Here is a 22041-nt window from a genome sequence, read left to right on the forward strand (position 1 = left end):
AGTGAGGAATTTGCTAGACCTTGAGGATTTTGCTGAGTTTGACTTCCAGCAAATATCAGGATAGTTGAAGTCGCCCATCACTACTACATCTCTCTTTTCTGACTGTGTGGTCATCTGTTCTAGAAAGATATCATCCAATTCCTCAGTCTGACTTGGGGGTCTGTAGTAGACTCCCACCGTAACACCCCTGTTGTTTCCCTCCCCTTTGATTCTTATCCAGATGCTCTCCACCTGGCTTCCATGACTGATGTCCAGGATCTCTTCACTGGTGTAAATATCTCTGGCATATAGTGCTATTCCTCCTCCTTTCCTATTTCTCTTAATAAGGTTATACCCCTCTATTTCCACATTCCAATCATGAGACTCATCCCACCAGGTTTCAGTGATGCCTATTATATCATATTTGCTTTGTTGTACTAGGAGTTCGAGTTCATCTTGCTTATTTCCCATGGTCTGTGCATTAGTGTAGAGACATCGCAGACCATGGTTCCCTTTTACTCGCTGCCTGTGCAAGTTTTTTTGCCTCCCACTGTTGGGTCCTTGCACTGTTTGCCTTGTTTCCTCTATGTCAGTTTGACTATTTTCGCCATCCCTTTCGCCTTCCTTAATATTGTCTCCCTTCCCCTCGGAACTCAGTTTAAAGCTCTCCTGATCAAGTTCTTGAGACTGTTGGCAAAAACATTTCTTTCAACTGGCGTGAGATGCAACCCGTCTGTTGCAAGAAGTCCCTCCTCATGGAACCGCAGCCCATGATCGAAGAATCCAAATCCTTCTTGGCGGCACCATCTGCGAAGCCAGTTGTTAACATCTGCTATTTTCCTCTCCCTTCCTGGACCATGCCCTTCAACTGGCAGAAGAGACGAGATGACAACCTGTACATCCATTCCTTTCAGCTTCCTACCAAGCGCCTCGTAATCCCTTTTGATGTTCTGAATGCTGTGTCTTGCAGTATCATTAGTTCCCACGTGGACCAAAAGGAAGGGGTATTGGTCAGTAGGCTTGACCAGTCTTGTCAGCCTCTCTGTCACATCACGGATCTTTGCACCTGGAAGACAACACACCTCTCGAGACATCTTGTCAGGCCTACAAATCACTGCTTCTGTACCCCTCAGCAAGGAATCCCCCACTACGACCACACGCCTCCTCCGAGGCTTAGCAGCGACTGTTCCCTCGGGTGGGACTCTCAGGCTCCCCTGCTCTGTCCCTGAAGTCTGTCCATGCTGCTCTTCTTCATCTTCCTTGATAAAGGAAAGAGCTTCGAATCGATTCTCTAGCTGCAAGCTCCCTGAACAATTCCTTCTTGGCTTACTTCTCTTTGTGACATTCCTCCAGCTGTCTGCCTCCTCTGTTTGGCAAGTGACCTCTTCCACCCTAGCATCTTCCTCTGCGTGGTACTCATCCAAGATGGTTAGTTCTATTGTGTCCAGGAAATCCTCTTGTTCCCTAATCTGCTGAAGTGTAGCTACTCTGGACTCCAGCTGCTGCACTTTCTCCTCCAAGAGTGCTACCAACTTGCACTTGGTGCATGTGAAGTTCTCCACTTCTGTAGGCAAGAAGAGAAACATCCCACAAGAGTTGCAGGTGACTGCGGCAGATCCCTCGTTGTCCATACTGCAAAGTCTTTAGTAGTAAATATAACAGTCAATCTACTGGGAATACTTCTTTAAAGGAATGTACTGGCTGCTATCTTACACTTAAAGGGAAGGTTCTGTTTCAATATCTGATTCTAACCTGATGCCACTTGAGCAGAGTTGTTGAGTTAAAGAAAATGAATGGAAGGTGGTATATAAAGCTAGTCTGCTAGCTCCGCCCCCTTGTGACTCACAGATGTGACTCACAGAAGCTCCGCCCCTTCAGCAACGAGCACACGGTCTCAAGCACACGGTCTCAAAAAGGCTGCCAAGCAGCTCCTCTCCTTCTCCTCTCTCTGGCTGGACTGGTAACCTTGGCTTCTATTTTGCCTTTGCTTCACCAGGACCTTTGGTTTGCGACGGTGGACTTAAAGGACGTTTATTTCCATGTGGGGATAAGGGAGCCCCACCGCAGATTTCTCGCCTTCGCCATCGGTTCCGTCGCTTACCACTACAATGTGCTCCCATTTGGCTTGGCCACAGCTCCACGAGTCTTTACAAAGTGCATGGCCCCAGTGATAGCCTACCTCCATCGGATGGGCTTCAGCGTTTTTCCGTACCTAGACGATTGGCTGCTGACAGCCCCGTCAAGACAAGAGCTCCAGAACGCAATTCATTTCACTCTGCGCCTCTTGTCAGACTTGGGACTGGTAGTCAATCTAGAGAAATCCCACTTGACCCCATCCAAGCAGGTCCGTTTCATCGGCTCCGTTCTCGACTCCGAAGAGTCTACCGCCTACCTCCCTCTGGACCGCTTCCAGACTTTGTTGACTGCGGTGCGCGCCGTCCACTCGCACAGGAGAGTCAAGGCCAGGGACATCCAGGTTGCCTTGGGCCACATGGCGTTCACTATGTTCGTGACTCCTTGGGCACGGTTGCGTCTCAGGCCGCTTCAGTCTTGGTTCCTGTCCGTCTTCGACCCCTTGACAGACTCCCCAAACAGATGGCTCACTCTGCCGAGGCCCATGACTGCCTCTCTCGGATGGTGGCTAGACTCCCAAAACGTGTGCGTAGGTATGCCCTTTGTCCAGCCTCAGCCGCAAATGACCCTGACGACGGATGCGTCGATGGAAGGCTGGGGCGCTCATCTCCTGGACTTGTGTGTGAGGGAAAAGTGGTCACAACAAGAATGTGCTCTCCACATCAACGCACTGGAGATGCTGGCTGTTGAGAAGGCTTTGAAAGCTTTCGAATCCACCGTCACAGGCAAGGTGCTTCTGCTCAGGACCGACAACACTACGATGATGTACTATGTCAACAAGCAGGGAGGCACCAAGTCCAAAACTCTCCTGAACATCACTTTGAGCATCTGGGACTGGTGCATTCAGAGAGACATCCTCCTCCAGGTGATTCACCTGCCAGGGGACGAAAACACCTTAGCAGATCAACTCAGCAGAACCTCAACCTGCCACGAATGGAGGCTTCATCCAGAGACAGTCGGAGACCTGTTCTACCGGTGGGGAGCCCCCCAGATCGACCTATTTGCAACAGCCTCCAACAGACATTGTCCCCAGTTCTGTTCTCGGATGCGACACGAGAGTTCCCTCGGAGATGCATTCGCCTTCGATTGGTCCCGGGAAGTGATCTACGCCTTTCCCCTGTTTCCGTTGCTGACCAGAGTGGTGTCCAAGATGTCGAGAGATGGCGTCGATGCGATTCTCATCACCCCGTGGTGGCTGAGACAGCCGTGGTTTCCGCTGCTCCTTCGCCTCTCCAACAACGAGTTTCTCCGACTGGAACCGAGGCCGGACCTTCTCACCCTCCAGGAGGGGAGAGTTCGGCATCCCGACATCGACTCGTTGCCAATGGTGGCTTGGAGGCTCCGGCGTTGACGTCGTTGCCCCCTTCGGTACAGAGGGTGATCCGTGCTGCGCATAAGCCTGCAACCCAGAAGTCCTGTGCCTCCAAATGGAAAAGGTTCCTTTCGTTCCTCGCTGAAAGGGATCTGTCCCCACATTGCATCACTGTGCCAGTGGTGCTTGATTTTTTGATGTCGTTGGTGGATGCAGGACTGTGCCTCGCATCCATCAAGTGTTATCTTTCTGCTATTTGTTCACATTTTCAGTATGATGGTTTGCCTTCCTTTTTCAGGGACCCTCTTGTAAAGAACTTTTTAAAAGGTTGCAATAACCTACATCCCCAGGTTTCGGCCCCTGCCCCGGCTTGGAGCTTGGAGGTTGTGCTGTCTGCCCTCCAGTCCAAGCCCTTTGAGCCCTTGGCCACAACGGACCTAAGACTTTTAACTTGGAAGACTGTCTTCCTGGTGGCCATCACCTCTGCTCGCCGGGCAGGAGAACTTTGTGCCCTGCGGAGGGATGAACCTTTCCTCCGGTTCCACAAGGACAAGGTGGTGCTCCGGACTGATATCACCTTCCTCCCTAAGGTAGTTTCCTCCTTTCACATGTGTCAGGACATTGTGTTGCCGACCTTGGCTTCGAACCCATCCACTGTGGAGGAACGCAGCCTCCATACGCTGGACGTTCGGAGAGCTTTGACTTTCTACTTAGATAGAACTATGGGTTCGAGTCATTCCGAAAGACTTTTTCAGTGCTATTCGGAACCAAGAAAGGGTTTACTGGTGTCGCCCCAAAGACTCTCGAAATGGGTGGCTAACACTATCCATCTCTGCTATGAACTGTCAGGGAAACCGACACCGGCCAGGGTGCGCTCGCATGCGACCAGGGCGGTTGCAGCATCCTCTGCCTTTCTGTCTGGCATCTCCCTAGCTGATGTTTGCAAAGCGGCTGTTTGGTCCCAGCCATTGACTTTTATAAAGCATTATAGAATGGACAGCCGTTGGGAGGGCTGTGTTGGTTTCTGGGTTGCATTGATTGCTTTATTACTGTGTGTTGTGCCATGTTTATGCAGAGGGTACTGTGTTGAATTGGTCTATAATGTGTTCACTTGTGTTCACTTCCAGTGGGGTTGGTCTTGCATGACCTTACATTCCCTCCTCAGGTTCTGCAGGGTTATTATTCAGTTGAACTGTGATTTATGCTTGCACAATGCCAATGGGTATGGCCGTGCGTGACCTTACATGCCCTTCTTATGCCTTGCAATGTTATGCCTGCATTTGATCTGCTGTGCAAAAAACAGGACTGACTCTTTTATGGTTCAGTTTTATTGTTATAATAAAATTACCTTTGGTTTACCATAGCTTTGGTTTCAGGACACTCCCTCCGCTGCATACCTAAGCTTGTCAGTCTAAACCCATTTGTATGATTCACAGAGACCACGAAGAAGAAGGACAGGTTACTCACCTGTAACGGTATTTCTTTGAGTGGTCATCTGCGAATACATACAAATCCTGCCCATCCTCCCCTCGGTGTCCTGCTCACTTTGGCTCTGTCTTGCATTGCCTACTTGGCGGGAAAAATTTTTGGAACTGGGGAAAAGAGCGGGAACCGGGGCTTTATAGGAGGGGGGCGGGGTTACTGCCAAAAAGTTTCTATAGGTTGCAAAGTGTACTTTGCCCAGTGATTCTAGAAATATCCAAACAGCACTGCGCAGGCACAGTGAAACCCATTTGTATGTATTCGCAGATGACCACTCGAAGAAATACCGTTACAGGTGAGTAACCTGTCCTTCCCAGGATTCCCTAGGGCAGTTAAAGCAGTCTCAGACTGGAGTATTTCTGCAGTGTGTTTTGGACTTTAAGTCTACTTCCTGAGATGGAAACATTTGGATTCGCCTGAGGAAGTAGAGTGAAGTCTAGGAAAGCTCCTGCTGCTGCTGCTCACTTCTTGCTTTCAGTCTCAAGGTGCTGCAAGATCTCTCTTTTTTAGTGTCTTGTTTGTGAGGGATCCCTGCCTGACTGCTATCTCTCAGAGCAATCACTGCAACAACTAGGTGTGTGTGTGCCTGTGTCTCTGTGTGTGTGTCATTGAGAAACCCACAACTTCCAGGGTTCGGGCTCCCATGATGGGGGCAGACCCTGGCTACTGCCTCCGGAGGGCCCTTAGGTCAGCCCCAGACAGTGGGGCAGCTGAGCATGTGCAGAGGGCCCTTCGCGCCCCACAGGAGAGGGGCCTACATCATCATCATCATCATCGATTTATTGATGTTCCGCTTTTTCCTGGTGGAATCAAAGCGGACGAGAAAAGAAAGGTATCAGATACAAAAAGCTAGCCTCCCGCCAATTGCAGCAGAACAGACAGAAGGACAGACGATTACACCAGAAGCAAGAAGGAAGAAGGAAGCAGAACCCGAAGCACAGGACTGGGCAGGAGAGAGAGAGAGGCCTCTGCCTGGCTTTATATAAAACCTCCCAAAATAGGCCGACCCGCCTGCCCTCCGAGGGAGGATGGAAGCCCTTCCTGTTCGGGGAGGAGGAGGAACAAGAGGGCGCCCGGGGGAGAGGGAGGGCTACCAGGAGGACCTCCTCCTCCTCGGGTCCCGGGTCCGGCGGGGGCCCTTCTTCCAGGGAAATGGGGGCCAGGCGGACGAGGCCTGTAACGTGGGAATGATGGGGCACGCAGCTGGGAAACAGACCCCCCGGGAACTGTCTGGGGAAGGGGCTTTGGGGGGCCTCCTCCGCGGCAGGAAGCGCCATGGCCAGAGCCAGGTAAGCAGCCAGGATGACTTCGGGGGGGGGGGTTGTTATTACTGTTATTGTACTTTACTTATATGGCGCTGTACAGACAAACAATGAAATCGATAAACAATTAAACCTGCCAATGGCAGATCTTCCACAAAATACCTAGAAAACACTAGATAATAATACAAGAGAGAATGAGATACAAAGAAGCAGATACAAAACCATCAAAGATCCAATCAAACCTCAGAGAAGGCCGAGACAAACAGTCCGAGCCCCTTCTGCTCCCGGACTTCCCTTTCCCCTTTGGGAAAATCCCTCCTGAAACCCAAGAGCTGCTTCAAGGATGGAGAGACTTGTCGCTGGGCATTTGCTGCTGATGCTGCTCCCGAATGGAAAGGAATGGAGCCCTGTTTTCATTTCATGTGTACTTAATTTAAATGGTTCATTATAATAGCCAGCCTTTCTTCCGCAATGGGATTCATTCAAGGCGGGTTGCTGCTGTCGAAGCCAGCAAGAATGACAACAAGGACAACAACACAACAACAATAATATTAGCAGTAGATGATGATGATGATGAATATTAGCAGTAGATGATGATGATGATGATGATTAATATTAGCAGTAGATGATGATGATGATGATGATGAATATTAGCAGTAGATGATGATGATGATGAATATTAGCAGTAGATGATGATGATGATGATGAATATTAGCAGTAGATGATGATGATGATGAATATTAGCAGTAGATGATGATGATGATGATGAATATTAGCAGTAGATGATGATGATGATGAATATTAGCAGTAGATGATGATGATGATGACCCACACTGAGGCGGGGAGACATCTTGTTGTGGGCCTTCAAGCCCTCTACAACTTTTGGCGACCCTCTCCTACGGTTCTTCTTGGCAGGATGAGGATGAGAAAGTGTAACTTGTCCAAGGTCACACGGTGTGTTTCCATGGCCAAGCTTGGGATTTGAACCCTAGTCTCCAGTCATAGTCTAAGACTCAGATGGAAACAGACCAGATGTTTGGGCAGACACACCTCTGGGAGGAAGCCATCACATGTGGCCTTCCGTGACCCTGGGGGTCCTATGAGGGCCATGGCTAGCTCTGCCAGTGCCACCTTTGCCCCCAGGTGGGTTATTGGCCGCTGTGGGCTTCTCTCCCTGCCTGTCCACCCAAAGGGCCCCTTCTGCTCCTCACAGCCCCGTTGGCACTATGGAGTCCATGATGAAGCAGCACAGGAGCATTGGACTGGCAGGGTAGTTTTGGCCCAAAGGTGGGCATGTACCTGGTGGCTTCTGGGCTGACAGTCAGGCTGGCTTTTCACTGACAAAAGCTGCACAGTAGGCAGGTATTCATTGGTGTAGGTATTCACCCATGAGACTTCTTCTTCTTCGTGGTCTCTGCGAATCATACAAATGGGTTTTACTGCGCCTGCGCAGTGCTGTTCGGAACCTTCTGGAATCACTGGGCAAAGTTCACTTTGCAACATATAGAAACTTTTTGGCGGTAACTCCGCCCACCCGTTATAAGGCCCCTGCCTTCCCGCTCTTTTCCCCAGTTCCTTTTTTCTGCCACGCTAGTTGCTGTTTGGAACTTCGCTCTTGCTCATTTCGGATTTCACTGGTACTTTGACTCGGACTGTTTGACTTCGGCTTTTCCGTCTTCCTCGTTAATCTGACCTCGGACTGTTTTTGGACTTCACTTCTTCCTTGACCCCTCAGGATGTCTCCGCCGTTTAAAAAGTGTGACATCTGCGGAGGAAAGGTTCCTGTTCAGGACCCTCACTCTTCTTGCCTCTTCTGCCTGGGCCGGGACCACGACCCCAGGGTCTGCAGCCTTTGTAAGTCGATGTCTTCCCAGGCCCGCAAAAATCGGGAGTCGCGGCTGACGTCCGCTATTGCCCAGGGCAAGATTCGGGAAGGGGACTCTCGGCCTGCCTCGGCCCCTTCGGCCTCTGCTCCAGCTCCCCAGGCTCGTAGCGGCCCTTCAAGTGCGCTCCCTTCTACTTCGCTGGTGCAAGACTTGGAGAGTTCGGACGCTGCTCGTCTGCCGGTCCGTGGCTCCACTAAGCCCAATGCCGCTCCCAAACCCTCAAAGCACCCCCGTCTACCGGGGTCGGTGGGTTCAGATTCTGCTCCCAGCCGCAACGAGGGAGTTCCCTCCGAAACATCGGGGAGGCCCCGGGCGTCTTTGGAGAAGAAGTCCTCCTCGGGATCCTCCAGCTCCAAGAGGGCCAAGTCCAAGTCCGGATCGTCGGACCAATCCAGGCCGGTCGGGTCCGATGACCCCGCACCGAGGAGCTCCGTCTCCGAGGAGCCCTCGGGCTCGAGGGACTCCACCGCTCGTACCAAGGATCGTGCCGGCCGTGCGGCTACCATCTCGGAGTCCCCGATCCAATTCTTTCCTCCGGATGCGCCGTCTCATCACAAGTCTGCCAAGAAGAGGCAGCCTCAGCCGGACGCGGCTTCATCTTCTTCGGCTAAGAAGGCTAAGTCAACTTCTAAGCCCAGCTCTCACTCAGGCTCCCCCTCCAAGAAGCGCTCGGACGACGCATCCGTTTCCCGAAAATCCCACCGTGAGTCCCGCCGTGACCGCCCGCGTCCCGGCTCTCTGAGACTCACTGACCCTTTGGCCACACCAATGGTAAACAACCATCCGCCCGCGAGGGACCTTGACCATCCTCCGGCGAGGGCCCACGACCGGGACGCCACCACCCAGGCTGTGCCAGCCCAGGCACAATTGGCTTCGACAACGCTTCCCTTTCTTCTTTCGGATGACGAGGACGTTGCCGACCATCCGCCAAGATCTCCCTCTCCAGCTTCGCTGGCTTCACGTTCTCCGGCTCAAACCCTTGACCCTCAGTATTACTATGATTCGGAGACTGATCAATTCTTTCTTCCAGTCCCTAGAGAGGTGGCTCTAGCCAAGCCTGCCCGAAGTCGGGACCGTCCTCGTGATTGTGACCAGCCTCGGGACCAGGAACGCCACCGCCATGGGCACACCGATCGACCAGGCCCATCGATGGCGATTCCATCTCTTGGTGCAAACAGGCCTGCGGAACACCCCAGACCGTATGCCACTGTGGACCTGATGGCGTCAGATTCTGAACCCGAGCCCGTAGCCTCAGAATATTCTTCGGGTGAGGACGACCGGGCCCAGAACTCTCCACAGCTTCTGCATCATCCTGAGGCAGCCTCGCCTACGGACGACGTTAGGTCGTTTCTTGAGCATGTCATCAAGATGTCCAGGGCTCTGGACATTGACCTTGCATTCCCTGAAGAAGAGGCCAAGGACCCCCTCGAGCGCAGGGTTCGCAGTCGGGCCCATTCAATACCTTTGGTCCCATTCATGCCGTCCCTAGAGGCCCTGGTCAGACGCTCGTGGGACTGTCCTTCCTCACTCTTAGGCCCACCGCGCAAGATTGAGTCCCTTTACAAGGTTTCGGCTCCGGCGGCACCATGGCTCACCTCCCACCCCCGACAGAATTCAGCCATTGTTGAGGGTGCTCAACAAACCGCAACTCAACGTCAGGCGGCGGTACCGTTTGATAAGGAGGCCAAGAAGATCGATGCCTTAGCCAGGAAGGCATATGCGGCCGCGGCTCTCGTGGTGAAAGCAACCAACTACACCGCGTGTATGGGGGCCTATATACAAACCCTTATGGAGGGCATTTCCCCTATCGTGCCCGACGTTCCGGACGAAGCCCAGCGGACCCTCACTGAAATTAGAGATGAGACCCACTCCATCGGCGCATGGCTCATCACTGCATCCAGGAACGTTGTAGAGTGCTCGGGCAGAGCCATGGCGGCTTCTATCGCCCTAAGGAGGCACGCCTGGTTGTGGGGATCGGACCTCAATGCCAGCGTCAGGTCCACCATCGAGGACATGCCGATAGATGATTCGGGCCTCTTCCATGCCGAGACGGATGACAAGCTGAACCGAAAGTTCAGGCTGAAGGCGGCGGCGAGAAAGCATGGTATGTCTGCCCCCGCCCCGGCTCCCTTCCGTAGGAGGTTCCGCCCTTGGCAACAGCAGCAGGGTCAATTCAACAGGTCCTCCTACCAGGACCGGCAGTTTCAACAACAGGGCTCTCAGCGTCAGAGATATCCGTCCCAGTCCCCATCATCCTCTGGCCGCCGCAATCAGTCTTCCCGGTACCGCAGGAACCGACGGCAAGACCCTGACCAATCCAAAAAGAGGGCATGAAACCTCCCCACGCACTTCGCCTCTCCTAGATGCTTCTTGGACATTCTTAGGCCCTTTGTCAACATATGGGCTTCCATCTCCTCCGACTCTTGGGTGCTAAACATCATCCGTAGGGGCTACACCCTCGAGTTCGAAGAGCTCCCGTCCACCGGAGCTTTCATTTCCACCCCACCCTCGGACACCCTTCTCGACGAAGTGCGCGCCTTAATGGACAAAGGGGCTATCTCCCCTCTATCCCCTGATTTCTTCCATACGGCCTTTTTCTCCAGGTACTTCACGGTACCGAAGGCCGACGGTGGCATTACACCAATTCTGGACTTGAGAGACTTAAACCTCTTCCTCCAATATCGCCGGTTTCGTATGGTAACCCTGGCCTCCATTTTGCCTCTTCTACACCAGGGCCTATGGTTCGCGACGATCGATTTGAAGGACGCCTACTTCCACATCGGAATTCGGGAGTCCCACCGGAGATTCCTCGCCTTCGCCGTCGGCGCCGACGCTTACCATTACAATGTGCTCCCGTTCGGTCTTGCCACAGCTCCACGGGTCTTCACAAAGTGCATGGCCCCGGTGGTAGCTTATCTCCACCAAAGGGGCTACAGAGTCTTCCCTTATTTAGACGACTGGCTGTTTGTCGCGGACTCCCAGCAGGACCTCCAGGAGGCAATTGCTTTCGCCACCCGGCTGCTGGACTCTCTCGGGCTGGTGATCAACAGAGAGAAGTCACAGTTCACTCCGTCCAGACAGGTCAAATTTATCGGAGCCATCCTCGACTCCGAAAGATGCTCCGCCTTCCTTCCGGCAGACCGATTCCAAGCACTGGTGACATCACTGAGCCCCTGCATCTCCCACAGAAGAGTGAGAGCCAGGGACGTCCAGATCGCCCTGGGACACATGGCGTCGACGACCTTCGTGACACCGTGGTAGAGACTTCGCCTACGCCCACTCCAGGCTTGGTTTCTGTCGGTCTTCTCTCCGATGGAGGATTCCCCGTCCAGATGGTTAACGGTACCGAGGCCGGTGGCCGCCTCCCTGAGTTGGTGGCTGGACGAGCACAACGTGTGCGCGGGGATGCCCTTTCACCAACCGCAGCCACAAGTGACGTTGACAACCGATGCGTCCCTAGAGGGCTGGGGCGCCCATCTCCTCGACCTAGTTGTCAAGGACAAATGGTCAGACTCAGACAGTCTCCTTCACATCAATGCCCTAGAGATGCTCGTGGTCGAAAAGGCTCTGAGAGCTTTCGAATCCGCGGTGACAGGCAGGGTGGTACTTCTGAGAACGGACAACACTACGGTGATGTATTACATCAACAAGCAGGGTGGCACCAAGTCAAGGACTCTCCTCGAGATTACCCTGCGCATCTGGGACTGGTGCATACAGAGGCAGGTCCTCCTTCAGGCGATCCACCTGCCAGGGGAGGACAACGACTTGGCAGACCACCTCAGCAGATCACCCTCGGTGTGCCACGAATGGAGGCTCCATCCGGAAACGGTCAGCGTCTTGTTCGACAGGTGGGGAACCCCCCGGATCAACCTCTTCGCTACCGGCTGGAACAGCCACTGTCCCCAGTTCTGCTCCAGGAGGCCAATGACCGGATCCCTCGGAGACGCATTCGCCTTCCTGTGGTCGGGGGAGCTCCTTTATGCCTTTCCCCCCTTCCCCCTCATCATCAGGGTGGTCTCCAAGATGATGCTAGACCATACGGACGCGATCTTGATCACGCCATGGTGGCCGAGACAGCCTTGGTTCGCATCCCTTCTGCATCTTTCCAGGAGGTACTTCCTTCGCCTCGAGCCTTGCCCGGACCTGCTGTCGATCCGGGACGGATCCTTCATCCGGACATCGACAGCCTGCCGCTGGTGGCTTGGAGAATCCTACCCTGACCGCCCTCCCGGAGGCTGTGAGGTCGGTAATCCTGGCTGCAAGGAAACCTTCTACTCAGCGTTCCTACGCCTTCAAGTGGAGGAAATTTTGCCTCTTCCTTGAACAAAAGGGCTTGTCTCCTGCACAGGTGTCCACTCCAGTAGTGCTGGAGTTTTTGTTGGCGCTTTTGGATGGAGGGCTTTCCCTCACATCCATCAAATGCTATCTGTCTGCCATCTGTGCCAAATACCAGTTCGGGGGGAGGGTGTCTTTCTTCAAGGATCCCTTGGTGAAGGGGTTCCTGAAGGGTTGTGCCAACCTTTATCCTCCTGTCTCGGTACCAACACTGGCTTGGAGCTTGGAGTCGGTACTGTCCGCCCTCCAATCCAAGCCTTTTGAACCGATGGCCACAGCGGACTTGAGACTATTGACTTGGAAGACCGCTTTTCTTGTGGCCATCACCTCTGCCCGCCGTGCGGGCGAACTCTGTGCTTTACGGAGGGACCAGCCTTTCCTGAGGTTCCACAGGGACAAGGTGGTTCTCCGTACGGACATTACCTTCCTGCCTAAGGTGGTGTCCGCTTTCCACATGTGCCAGGACATTGTGTTGCCCACTCTCGCGTCCAACCCGACGTCGGATGAGGAGCGGCGCCTGCACTCTCTTGATGTCAGGAGAGCACTGGCATTCTACCTTGACAGAACTGCTGCCTCCAGTCGGTCCGAGAGACTTTTCCAATGCTACTCGGAACCAAAGAAGGGGTTGCCTGTGTCTGCGCAGAGGTTGTCCAAATGGGTGGCTGGTACCATCCACCTCTGCTATGAACTGTTAGGCAAGCCTCTCCCTGGTAGGGTTCGGTCCCATTCCACGAGGTCGATGGCAGCATCCTCTGCATTCCTGTCAGGGATCCCCCTGGAGGATGTCTGCAAGGCTGCTGTCTGGTCCCAACCTCTGACTTTTATAAAACATTACAGGTTGGACACCAGAGCCATCCGAGACGCAGCTTTCGGGAGGGCTGTGTTGGTTTCAGGGCTGCATTGATTGCACTACTGATTTGTGTTTTATACTTGTACAGTTGACACTGTTGATATTGTTGAATGTTGGTATGCACAAATCTTAAGGGTTCGGTCTTGCATGACCTCTGTTCCCTTCTCAGGTTTAGCAACGTCGTTGTCATTTGCTCTGTGCATGAACTAAAAGGACTGACTTTTATGGTTCAAGGTGTTTATTGTAATAAATATACCTTTGGTTTACCATAGCTATGGTCTCAGGACACTCCCTCCGCCGCATACCTAAGCTTGTCAGTCTAAACCCATTTGTATGATTCGCAGAGACCACGAAGAAGAAGGACAGGTTGCTTACCTGTAACGGTATTTCTTCGAGTGGTCATCTGCGAATACATACAAATCCCACCCGTCCGTCCCTTCAGTGTCCTGCTCACTTTGGCTCTCTTCCATCGCCTGCTTGGCGGAAAAATTGCGGAACTGGGGAAAAGAGCGGGAAGGCAGGGGCCTTATAACGGGTGGGCGGAGTTACCGCCAAAAAGTTTCTATATGTTGCAAAGTGAACTTTGCCCAGTGATTCCAGAAGGTTCCGAACAGCACTGCGCAGGCGCAGTAAAACCCATTTGTATGTATTCGCAGATGACCACTCGAAGAAATACCGTTACAGGTAAGCAACCTGTCCTTCTGATGGCTACTTCATTTCCCCCCCCCCCCCCCCAGTCCAAACAGAACCAAAACCCACTTCAGTGCCAAGGATGCCTAGGTGGTGGGTCTCTGCCCCTTCCCTTCTCCTCTTCTCCAGTTTGCCTCCTGGCTTGGCCTCGGAAGAGAACGTGCCTCTGACCATGCACAGAGTGTTTAGCAGAACAGAACACGTCCTGGCAGCCTAAAAATGCTCCCAGTGCTGATAAACTTCACACCCGATCAGCACCACAGTGCCAGACTCACTTTTTCCGTCTTTGCTGTCCCAGAGCAAATGAAGCCTGAGGAGGAGCCTCTGCCCTAGAAGACCTCCAGGCTCCATTTACACAAATGTGGTTCATACAGAGGGCTCCAGGTTCTCATAAGCATTGCCACCCAACAGCCCTGGAGGGTAGGACTCTCCTGGTGTGCTCTGGCCTGGGGGGGGGGGGGAAGGTGTCTTTCCCTAGCAGGAGGTTGGCACCCCCAAGAAAAAAAAACCGGGCACAAGCAAGAGGCCATATCCAACTTTCAGTGCAGTTTTAAGTAATACTGAGTTTCACTGTTTTTTTTACTGTCAAGTCCTTAAGTTCATCTGTCAGTCAGTCTTACTGGGAGTGCCAGTTTGTAAAGAAAAGGAGGGTATAAAACAAAATGTTTATTTATTTATTCTTATGTATTTATTTCATTTGTATGCTGCCTTTCTCACAGAAAGGGGCCCAAGGCAAATAAAAATACTGTGCTTTAGAATATTTATTTATAGAAATGGACAAATAGATTTAAAAAACAAATTACAACAAAAGCAATGAAAAAGATCAAATAAAAACAATATAAAATCACATACAGTACCCACCCCAAGGAAAGCAGCCCTTTCTTCACCTGGTGTTGGCCTTTCGAGGGTCAGTGGCAAAGGCCAGACTTCCCAAGCCTCCCCCCTCCACTGCTTTTGCCCAGCTTCCAAGCCTCATTTCCAGCCCCCAGCCCCAGCTATTACTCTCTCTTGCTTCTGTGCCTCCCTCTCTCCCCCGCCTCTCAGTTCCCTTTGGGGGGATGTGGTGGACTTGGCCATACAAGGGCTGGTGAGCCACCATCCCACCATTTCCTGGGGGATGGATCTGATTTCCACCAGCCGCTTTCCTGCCAGGACTCTGCTCCCTTCTCAGGCCTCTCAACTATTGCAGCCAAAAGGACTGGCTGGCCGGCCAGGGGACTCCCCTTGTGCCTGGGGGACAGTGTCCCTCCCCCCAGCTTCTGGGAACAAACCACATTCATCCACAGCAGCAGGTAGATGTTTGATTTACTCAGAGAGGCCCACACTAAATGCTGTTCTTGTTCCTTGCCCCCAAAGGACAGATACAACACTCCCCCCACTTCGGCTTTACTGAGGAAAGGCCTTCTTGGTGGCTGCTCTGAGCCTTTATTGGGACTCCCTTCTCCATCGTCCTTTCTTTCCCCATTCTGGGGAATTCTGGGCTAATAAGGATGGAGTGTTCTCTGAAGAAGGTGTTTTGAAAATAGTTTTTTGTGGGTTTTTTGGGCTCTGTGGCCATGTTCTTGAAGAGTTTCTTCCTGTTGTTTTGCCAGCATCTGTGGCTGGCATCTTCAGAGAATGCAGGCATGGAAGAAAGTGGGGTATGTGAAGTCAAAAGCATCTCTGAAGATGCCAGCCACAGCTACTGGCAAAACGTCAGGAAGAAACTCTTCTAGAATATGGCCACAGAGCCCAAAAAACCCACAAAAAACTATGGATGCCGGCCACGAAAGCCTTCGACTTCACATTATTTTGAAAATGTTTTACACTGGGATCTTAATCCTGTTTTAATCTTGTTTCATGCTTTAATTGTAATATTTAAAGCTATAAAATAAATAAACCAACCAATAGTCATGCCCATCAAGACATTCTATCAGAGACTCAGCCCTTCTTGCTTTCCAAAGTATGTGTGAGCAGCTTACTCCCTGAAATAACTTTGCGAAAGCTCAAAGGTGCGTGTCTGCTCATGCATCCTTGTTCTGGGACTTGGATCATCGTTTGCAAACTCCTTTTGCAATTCTTTGCAGGTGCTGCGTAGACAAAGTCTGGTGTGGCAGCACTTTGCATGTACAAGACTATACAAATGTTTGGGGCAGGATTTGCCAGTTGATAAGGATCCCAGAGAATGAGAAGAGCCACGTGGGTAAGAGGCGAACCACGAACCACGACAAGTCTCCGTGGCAAAGGCAAGCAGCCACGACTGCTGTGGTTAAAAAAAATACCTAATCATTTTGGGAACTTGTTGCATTTGGCTTTTCCTGGAAGAGTTACTGGAAAATAAGAAGGGAGGGGAGTATAGCTGTTTGGAAAGCGCTTTTCAATTGGAAACCACAAGGGGTGGTTGAAAAGCACAAGGAAGACCATAGAAGAATGGACTGGGAGTGTCTTTCCCCTCCCTGGGCTTTTGGTCCCTCAGGGCCACTAAGGCCTATTCCAGGTGTCCAGGGGAGGAGAAGCTGCCCCATCGTGGCCTCCCCAGGGTAGGGTCGAATACGATAGGATAAAATAGGATAGGGTAGAATAGGAGCTTCTCCTTCTGGGCTGAACAATGCCTGGCGGGCTTTGCCTCCAGGTCAGGCATTCGCTTTTGCTTCTGCCCAAGAGTTAAAAATGGAAACAGCGCTTTTCTTTCTTTAAAGAAGCCAAGCCCCAAATAAGGCCATGCCCAAGTGCTCCAGATTCCTCCTCTGACTCGGCTTCGGCTTATCTCTTGGGAAGGTTGCCTGCCAAAGGCCTGGGGGGGCACGTGATGGCCACTCCTGGTGGGGGGCCCCAATCCGGGAAGGGTTTAAAAGGGGCCTGCTGAGCCCAGAGCCCCATTTGCCTGCCTGATAGTTGGAGGCCACCTTCCTCTTGGGTCTTCTTGAAGTGACGTACAGTTCCTTTCTGCGGCAACGATGGAGGCCATCAAGAAGAAGATGCAAATGCTGAAGCTGGACAAGGAGAATGCCATTGACCGCGCCGAGCAGGCCGAGGCTGACAAGAAGGCTGCTGAGGACAAATGCAAGCAGGTTAGGGGGTAGAAGGGGGCATGGGGCACAGGGCCACTAGGTGGTATGCCTATGGGGCATTCGGCTGGCATTCTTGATGCCGACATAAATATTGGTCCCTGTTAATATCCACCATTGATCATTCTGAGTGTGCCTGGAAGGCTTTCCCTGCATGCTGCTGACACTCCCCCTGTAGTCCTCAGAGCAGCCCTGCAGAATAGGACAACATAATTAGGAGAGCCAGAGTGGTGGAGTGGTATGGACATGGGACTATGAGAGCAGAGTTTGAATCCCAGCTTGGCCATGGAAACCCACTGGGTGACCTTGGGCAAATCACACTCTCTTAGCCCCAGAAGAATGACACAGGGAACAAATCTTGCTAAGAAAGCCCTGTTGTAGGTTCATTTTAGGGTCTCCATAAATTTGAAATGAAGGAACACACCGACAAACAGATTTGGGTTTGAGGCTTGTGTAGATCATGTCCCATCTTGAGATGTTCCTGACACAGTCCCTGGGCCCCCACATTGTCTGGTGTCAAATCCTGAGAAGTGATCTTTGGTTACAATGCCCCATGAGATGGGCCACAAACTCCTGAGCAGCCAAAGAATGTCTGAATTTTAAATACTGGCTATGAGAAGTGTCCTATATGGGCAAAGACAGATGTCGTGCCAACATTACGAGCTTCCTCCAGTACAGTGAGCCGGACAGCCCAGAGAAGAGAGTCCTTACAAAATTGCCCCCACCCCATTTCCCCCAAAAGAGGCAGCTGGAGGACAGAAGAGGAGCCTGGATGAAGTCATGCATTGAATAGGCCCAAAAAAGATTAGCAGGTGCTTAGCTGGACTCCCCAGAGGGGGACGCAGGGCATGGCTCCCCCACCTGGGCTTAGCGCTGACCTTTTGGGCATCGCTCAGGAGCGGATGTGTGCTGGGCAGCCTTCTTTCTCCTCTGGGCAACTCTCCAACCTCCAAGAATTAGGGGTAGGATAGTCTTCTGGGGTTGCCCCCCATGTGTTGGTGGACTGCACTTCCCAGCATTCCTTCCAGATGCCATAGTTACAAATGAGGAATGCTGGGAGCCAGAGTCCACCAGCACCAGGGCTGAAGGGGGCTGGCTTTGGGGGCCCTGGACAGTTTGGGCCCCAGAGCTGGGAGATGCTTCTCCGGTCTCTGGGCCCCTCTCTGTCAACAGGAGAGCCAAGGGCTGGCTCTCATCAGCCTATTCCGCCCCCCACCACCCGCTCGGGATCATTCTCCCAGGAGGACAGTTTCCTGGTCATCTGCGTGGATATAAATAACCGAAAGAGCTCAGGATTTATATGGGGAAAGGGCCAGAGAGCCAGCCAGGCATAGAGCTGTGAAATTCCTGCCTAGCTGAGATAAGGGATGAGCCTTGGGGCAGCAGAGAGCCTTGGGGCAGCAGAGCCTGGGGAGGGGGAGGGACACAGGAGCCCTCCCCTCCCCCGCTGTCCAACATCCATTTTGAGAAGGCTTCCCATGATGCCCAGGAAAGGATGGCTGGCTGGGAAGGATGAGGGACCCAGAAACTCCTCAGATTTTCCAAAAGAGGCCAGCCGCGAGGGTGGAGAGCGGCCTCCCCGATGGGGTATTGAGAGGGCCTTATTCAGGGGGCACCCATGGTGGACATAAGCCCCCCTTCTCTCTTTCTGCCACCCTTCAGGTGGAGGATGAGCTTGCGACGATGCAGAAGAAGCTGAAGGGGACAGAGGATGAGCTGGATAAATACTCAGAGGCACTGAAGGATGCCCAAGAGAAGCTCGAGCAGGCCGAGAAGAAGGCCACTGATGTAAGGATGGATGGGGGGAGTGGAGAAGCCCCCCAAGACTGAGAGAGAGGGAAGGGACGCTGAGTCCTCAAGCAGGAGGAGGAGGCTGGGCTGGTTCTCTGTTCATACTCAGAAGCCCTCTTGCCATTCCCCAACAAGGGGCAGGGTGGCTCCTTTTGAGGGGTCATGGACCCTACCTGCCCAGGCCCAGGAGGTGATGGAGAAGGAGGAGGATGGCTGTAGGCAGCTGCCAAAAGAGGCCAAGGATCACAGGTGTGGGAACTGCATGCCCGTGGGTACCTCCCTCATCCAGGACATTTTGGGGACTACAGGTCTCATCCATGTGCACTCCTTCACTCGTGCCCAGCGGTGTGCCAGGCAGTATCTCTCCCTTCGTTGGGCAGGTGACGGTGGCACAAGATCTGCCCAGACGGAAGAGACTTGTTCCCTCCCCCCCATTCACTCTCCTCCTCCTGTCCTTCACTATATCTCCCAGGTTCTGGGGGGTCCTGCTCTTGGGATCCCCTCCCCCCGGGCCTACCAGGTGAGGTTGGCTTTGGATCCAGGGGAGGGAGGATCTCCTGGATGGGATCTTCCTGGGGTCTCCCCCTTGACCTCTCATCCTCCAACTGGGTCTTCCTCCTCAGGCGGAGTCAGATGTGGCCTCGCTGAACCGCCGGATCCAGCTGGTGGAGGAAGAGCTGGACCGTGCCCAGGAGCGTCTGGCCACCGCCCTCCAGAAGCTGGAGGAAGCCGAGAAGGCAGCCGATGAGAGTGAGAGGTGAGATCGGTGGGATGGGAGAGGAATGGGATGCAGCAGAGCAAGGGTGGGGGAGATGAGAGTATGCTTCTTCCTGGCCAGGACCTGGACCCTCAACTCTCCCCATCTGTCCCCACAGGGGCATGAAGGTGATCGAGAACCGGGCCATGAAGGACGAGGAGAAGATGGAGATCCAGGAGATGCAGCTCAAGGAGGCCAAGCACATCGCCGAGGAGGCTGACCGCAAGTACGAGGAGGTGAGCCTCCACTTGAGCAGTCAAGGCCTTTGCTAGGCATCCCTTCTGCCTCCCTCCTCCTGGGCAAAGGGGGCAGACTTGGAGAGCTCTGGGCCACTGAGAGCCATACGCAGATGAGACAGTCCCCTGCCACTCCCTGTCTTGAGGGTCTGAGGTTTGAAACACAGGAATTGCATCTCTTCCTCCTCCTGTGTGAGCTTGGATAGAGGTGCCTAAGCCTGGTTTTAAGTGGAGTACATTTCCCTAACCTTACACTCAAGCTTTTCCCAAATCATTTTGCCTCCCTAATTTAGTCCAACCTACCATGCATCATGGACCTGAGGAAGCAGGCTCCAGTCAAAGGTGCTAACTAAATCCCTTTCCATACATCAGATCTAGTTCAGTAAATACACTTTTGGAGCAGCAGATTCATGAATTCAGCTCAAAACCAAACCCATAATCCAACAGATCAGCAATCTGGGCCCCAGGTGGCCTCTCCCTGGATTTCCCTCCTCCATCCTTTGCATTTCAAGCCTTTCCTTTGCCTATTCGTGGCCTGAAGCCTCTGGATGGGCACGAGGAATGGAGACGGGGTCTAAAGTGGGATTTTGCTGGATTGCTTCTGTTCACTCGTTGGGAAGTCCCACAGATTCCCCCTTTGACAGGCTGTCTGCTAACTCTTCTTGGCTCTCCCTGCAGGTTGCTCGCAAACTGGTAATTCTGGAAGGAGAACTGGAAAGAGCAGAAGAGCGGGCTGAGGTTTCTGAATTGTGAGTGACCATTGTTGCTTGAAAACTGCCTCCAAACATCCTTCTGTGCTGCAAACCACCTGCACCCCCGTGATGTTGTTTTCCACCAGCAGAGCCTTCCGGAGAGAGGGATGAGATAGGGTGGGCGATTTATAGAGAGGGAGGCCTGGGGGGCAGCCACATGCAAGATTGCTGGCAATGCCCTTTTTAAGGAACAAAGTCCCTTTCCTGCTTAGATTGAGGGAGTTGGTAACCACACAGCTCCCTTTTTCTTCCTCTAGGAAATGCAGCGACCTGGAAGAAGAGCTCAAGAATGTCACCAACAACCTGAAGTCCCTGGAAGCTCAGTCAGAGAAGGTGAGCAGCAATTCATGTTTCAGCTTTTGGTCTTCAGATTGCCCTCTAAGCTGGGAGAGAGACAAAACCCTCCCTCATCCTCCAGGGCCTTGTGCTAAGTGAGCAGCAGTTATTCCTGCAGCAAGCACAGGGGCCATGAAAGAATACCCCTTACCTCTACATCGCCTGTTTCTAAGAAAATAACTGTTTTTGATGCTGGTTTTGCAGTACTCTGAAAAAGAGGACAAGTACGAAGAAGAGATAAAGATTCTGACAGACAAGCTAAAGGAGGTGAGGCGGCTGCTTCTTGGGGGTGCTGGGGGTGGCAGGGCAGAGATGTGTGGAGGCCACAGCCTTTTCCTTCCTTTCCTGTTTTGTCTGCAGGCTGAAACACGAGCAGAGTTTGCAGAAAGAACAGTTGCCAAACTGGAAAAGACAATAGATGACCTGGAAGGTACAGAATGCCATTTAGTCAGTCTTCAGGGCCAGCCCCCCTCCCCCTATTCTGGGAGTGACATGGCCTGGCGCAACTGCATTGTCATGGCTTCTGGAAGACTTTCTGACCATGAAGGGGGGGGGGGGGTGTGAGCTGCGCAGGGGGATCCTGTTCCCCGGCAAGGCTTGGCACAACTGGGTGAGGCAGAAAGCAGGTGGGTGGCCAGAGGGCTGGACAGCCTCTGCTTCAGCTCCCTTATCTGTGTCATGAGCTTGTTGGGTGTTTCTGGTCTCCACCTGTAAGTTGTGTTGTGTTACCAAGACAATGGAAGGAGGGTCTTTAAACACTCCATTTCTAGAGATTGCTTCAGGAGTCCATGTGTTAACGTGTGAAACATGCACCTGCCTTTTGGTTGTCTTACTCCCCCCCCCCCCCTCTCTTGCACCTGCCATTCTTCGCCCTGACATCAACCTGCCTGCGGCCTTTGCCTGCTTCTGTCCTGTACTTCTTTCTGTCCTCTGTCCGGCAGATGAACTCTATGCTCAAAAGCTGAAGTACAAAGCCATCAGTGAGGAGCTGGACCACGCGCTCAATGACATGACTTCTCTGTAGGCATAGAGGCCAGGGTGGTGGCCGGGCTCTTTCACTGAGCTGTTTCACTAAGAAGAATCTCCTGCTCTCTTTGTCTTCTTCATGTGCCTTTACACGCTGTCTATTCACACTCTCTCTCTTTGTATAAGCCTAGCTTCAATTAAAGAAAGTGCTACCCCTGGGTTCCTCT

At 52.7% G+C, this 22041-nt stretch overlaps 1 protein-coding gene across 1 annotated transcript; it reads left to right on the plus strand.

Annotated features, from left to right (window-relative positions):
• Positions 1-16772: 16772 nt before the first annotated feature.
• TPM4 (tropomyosin 4) lies at positions 16773-22033 on the plus strand. The gene is made up of 9 exons (XM_089496606.1): positions 16773-16979; positions 18639-18764; positions 19391-19524; positions 19643-19760; positions 20439-20509; positions 20770-20845; positions 21053-21115; positions 21209-21278; positions 21790-22033. Exons 1-9 carry the CDS (start codon positions 16866-16868, stop codon positions 21870-21872), a joined length of 855 nt encoding a protein of 284 aa, XP_089352732.1. The 5' UTR covers positions 16773-16865; the 3' UTR covers positions 21873-22033.
• The last annotated feature ends 8 nt before the right edge of the window (positions 22034-22041 follow it).

Source organism: Sceloporus occidentalis, unplaced genomic scaffold (assembly GCF_023333645.1).
Source record: "Sceloporus occidentalis isolate IW3139 unplaced genomic scaffold, rSceOcc1.0.p SCAF_91, whole genome shotgun sequence".
NCBI classification, from domain to species: domain Eukaryota; kingdom Metazoa; phylum Chordata; class Lepidosauria; order Squamata; family Phrynosomatidae; genus Sceloporus; species Sceloporus occidentalis.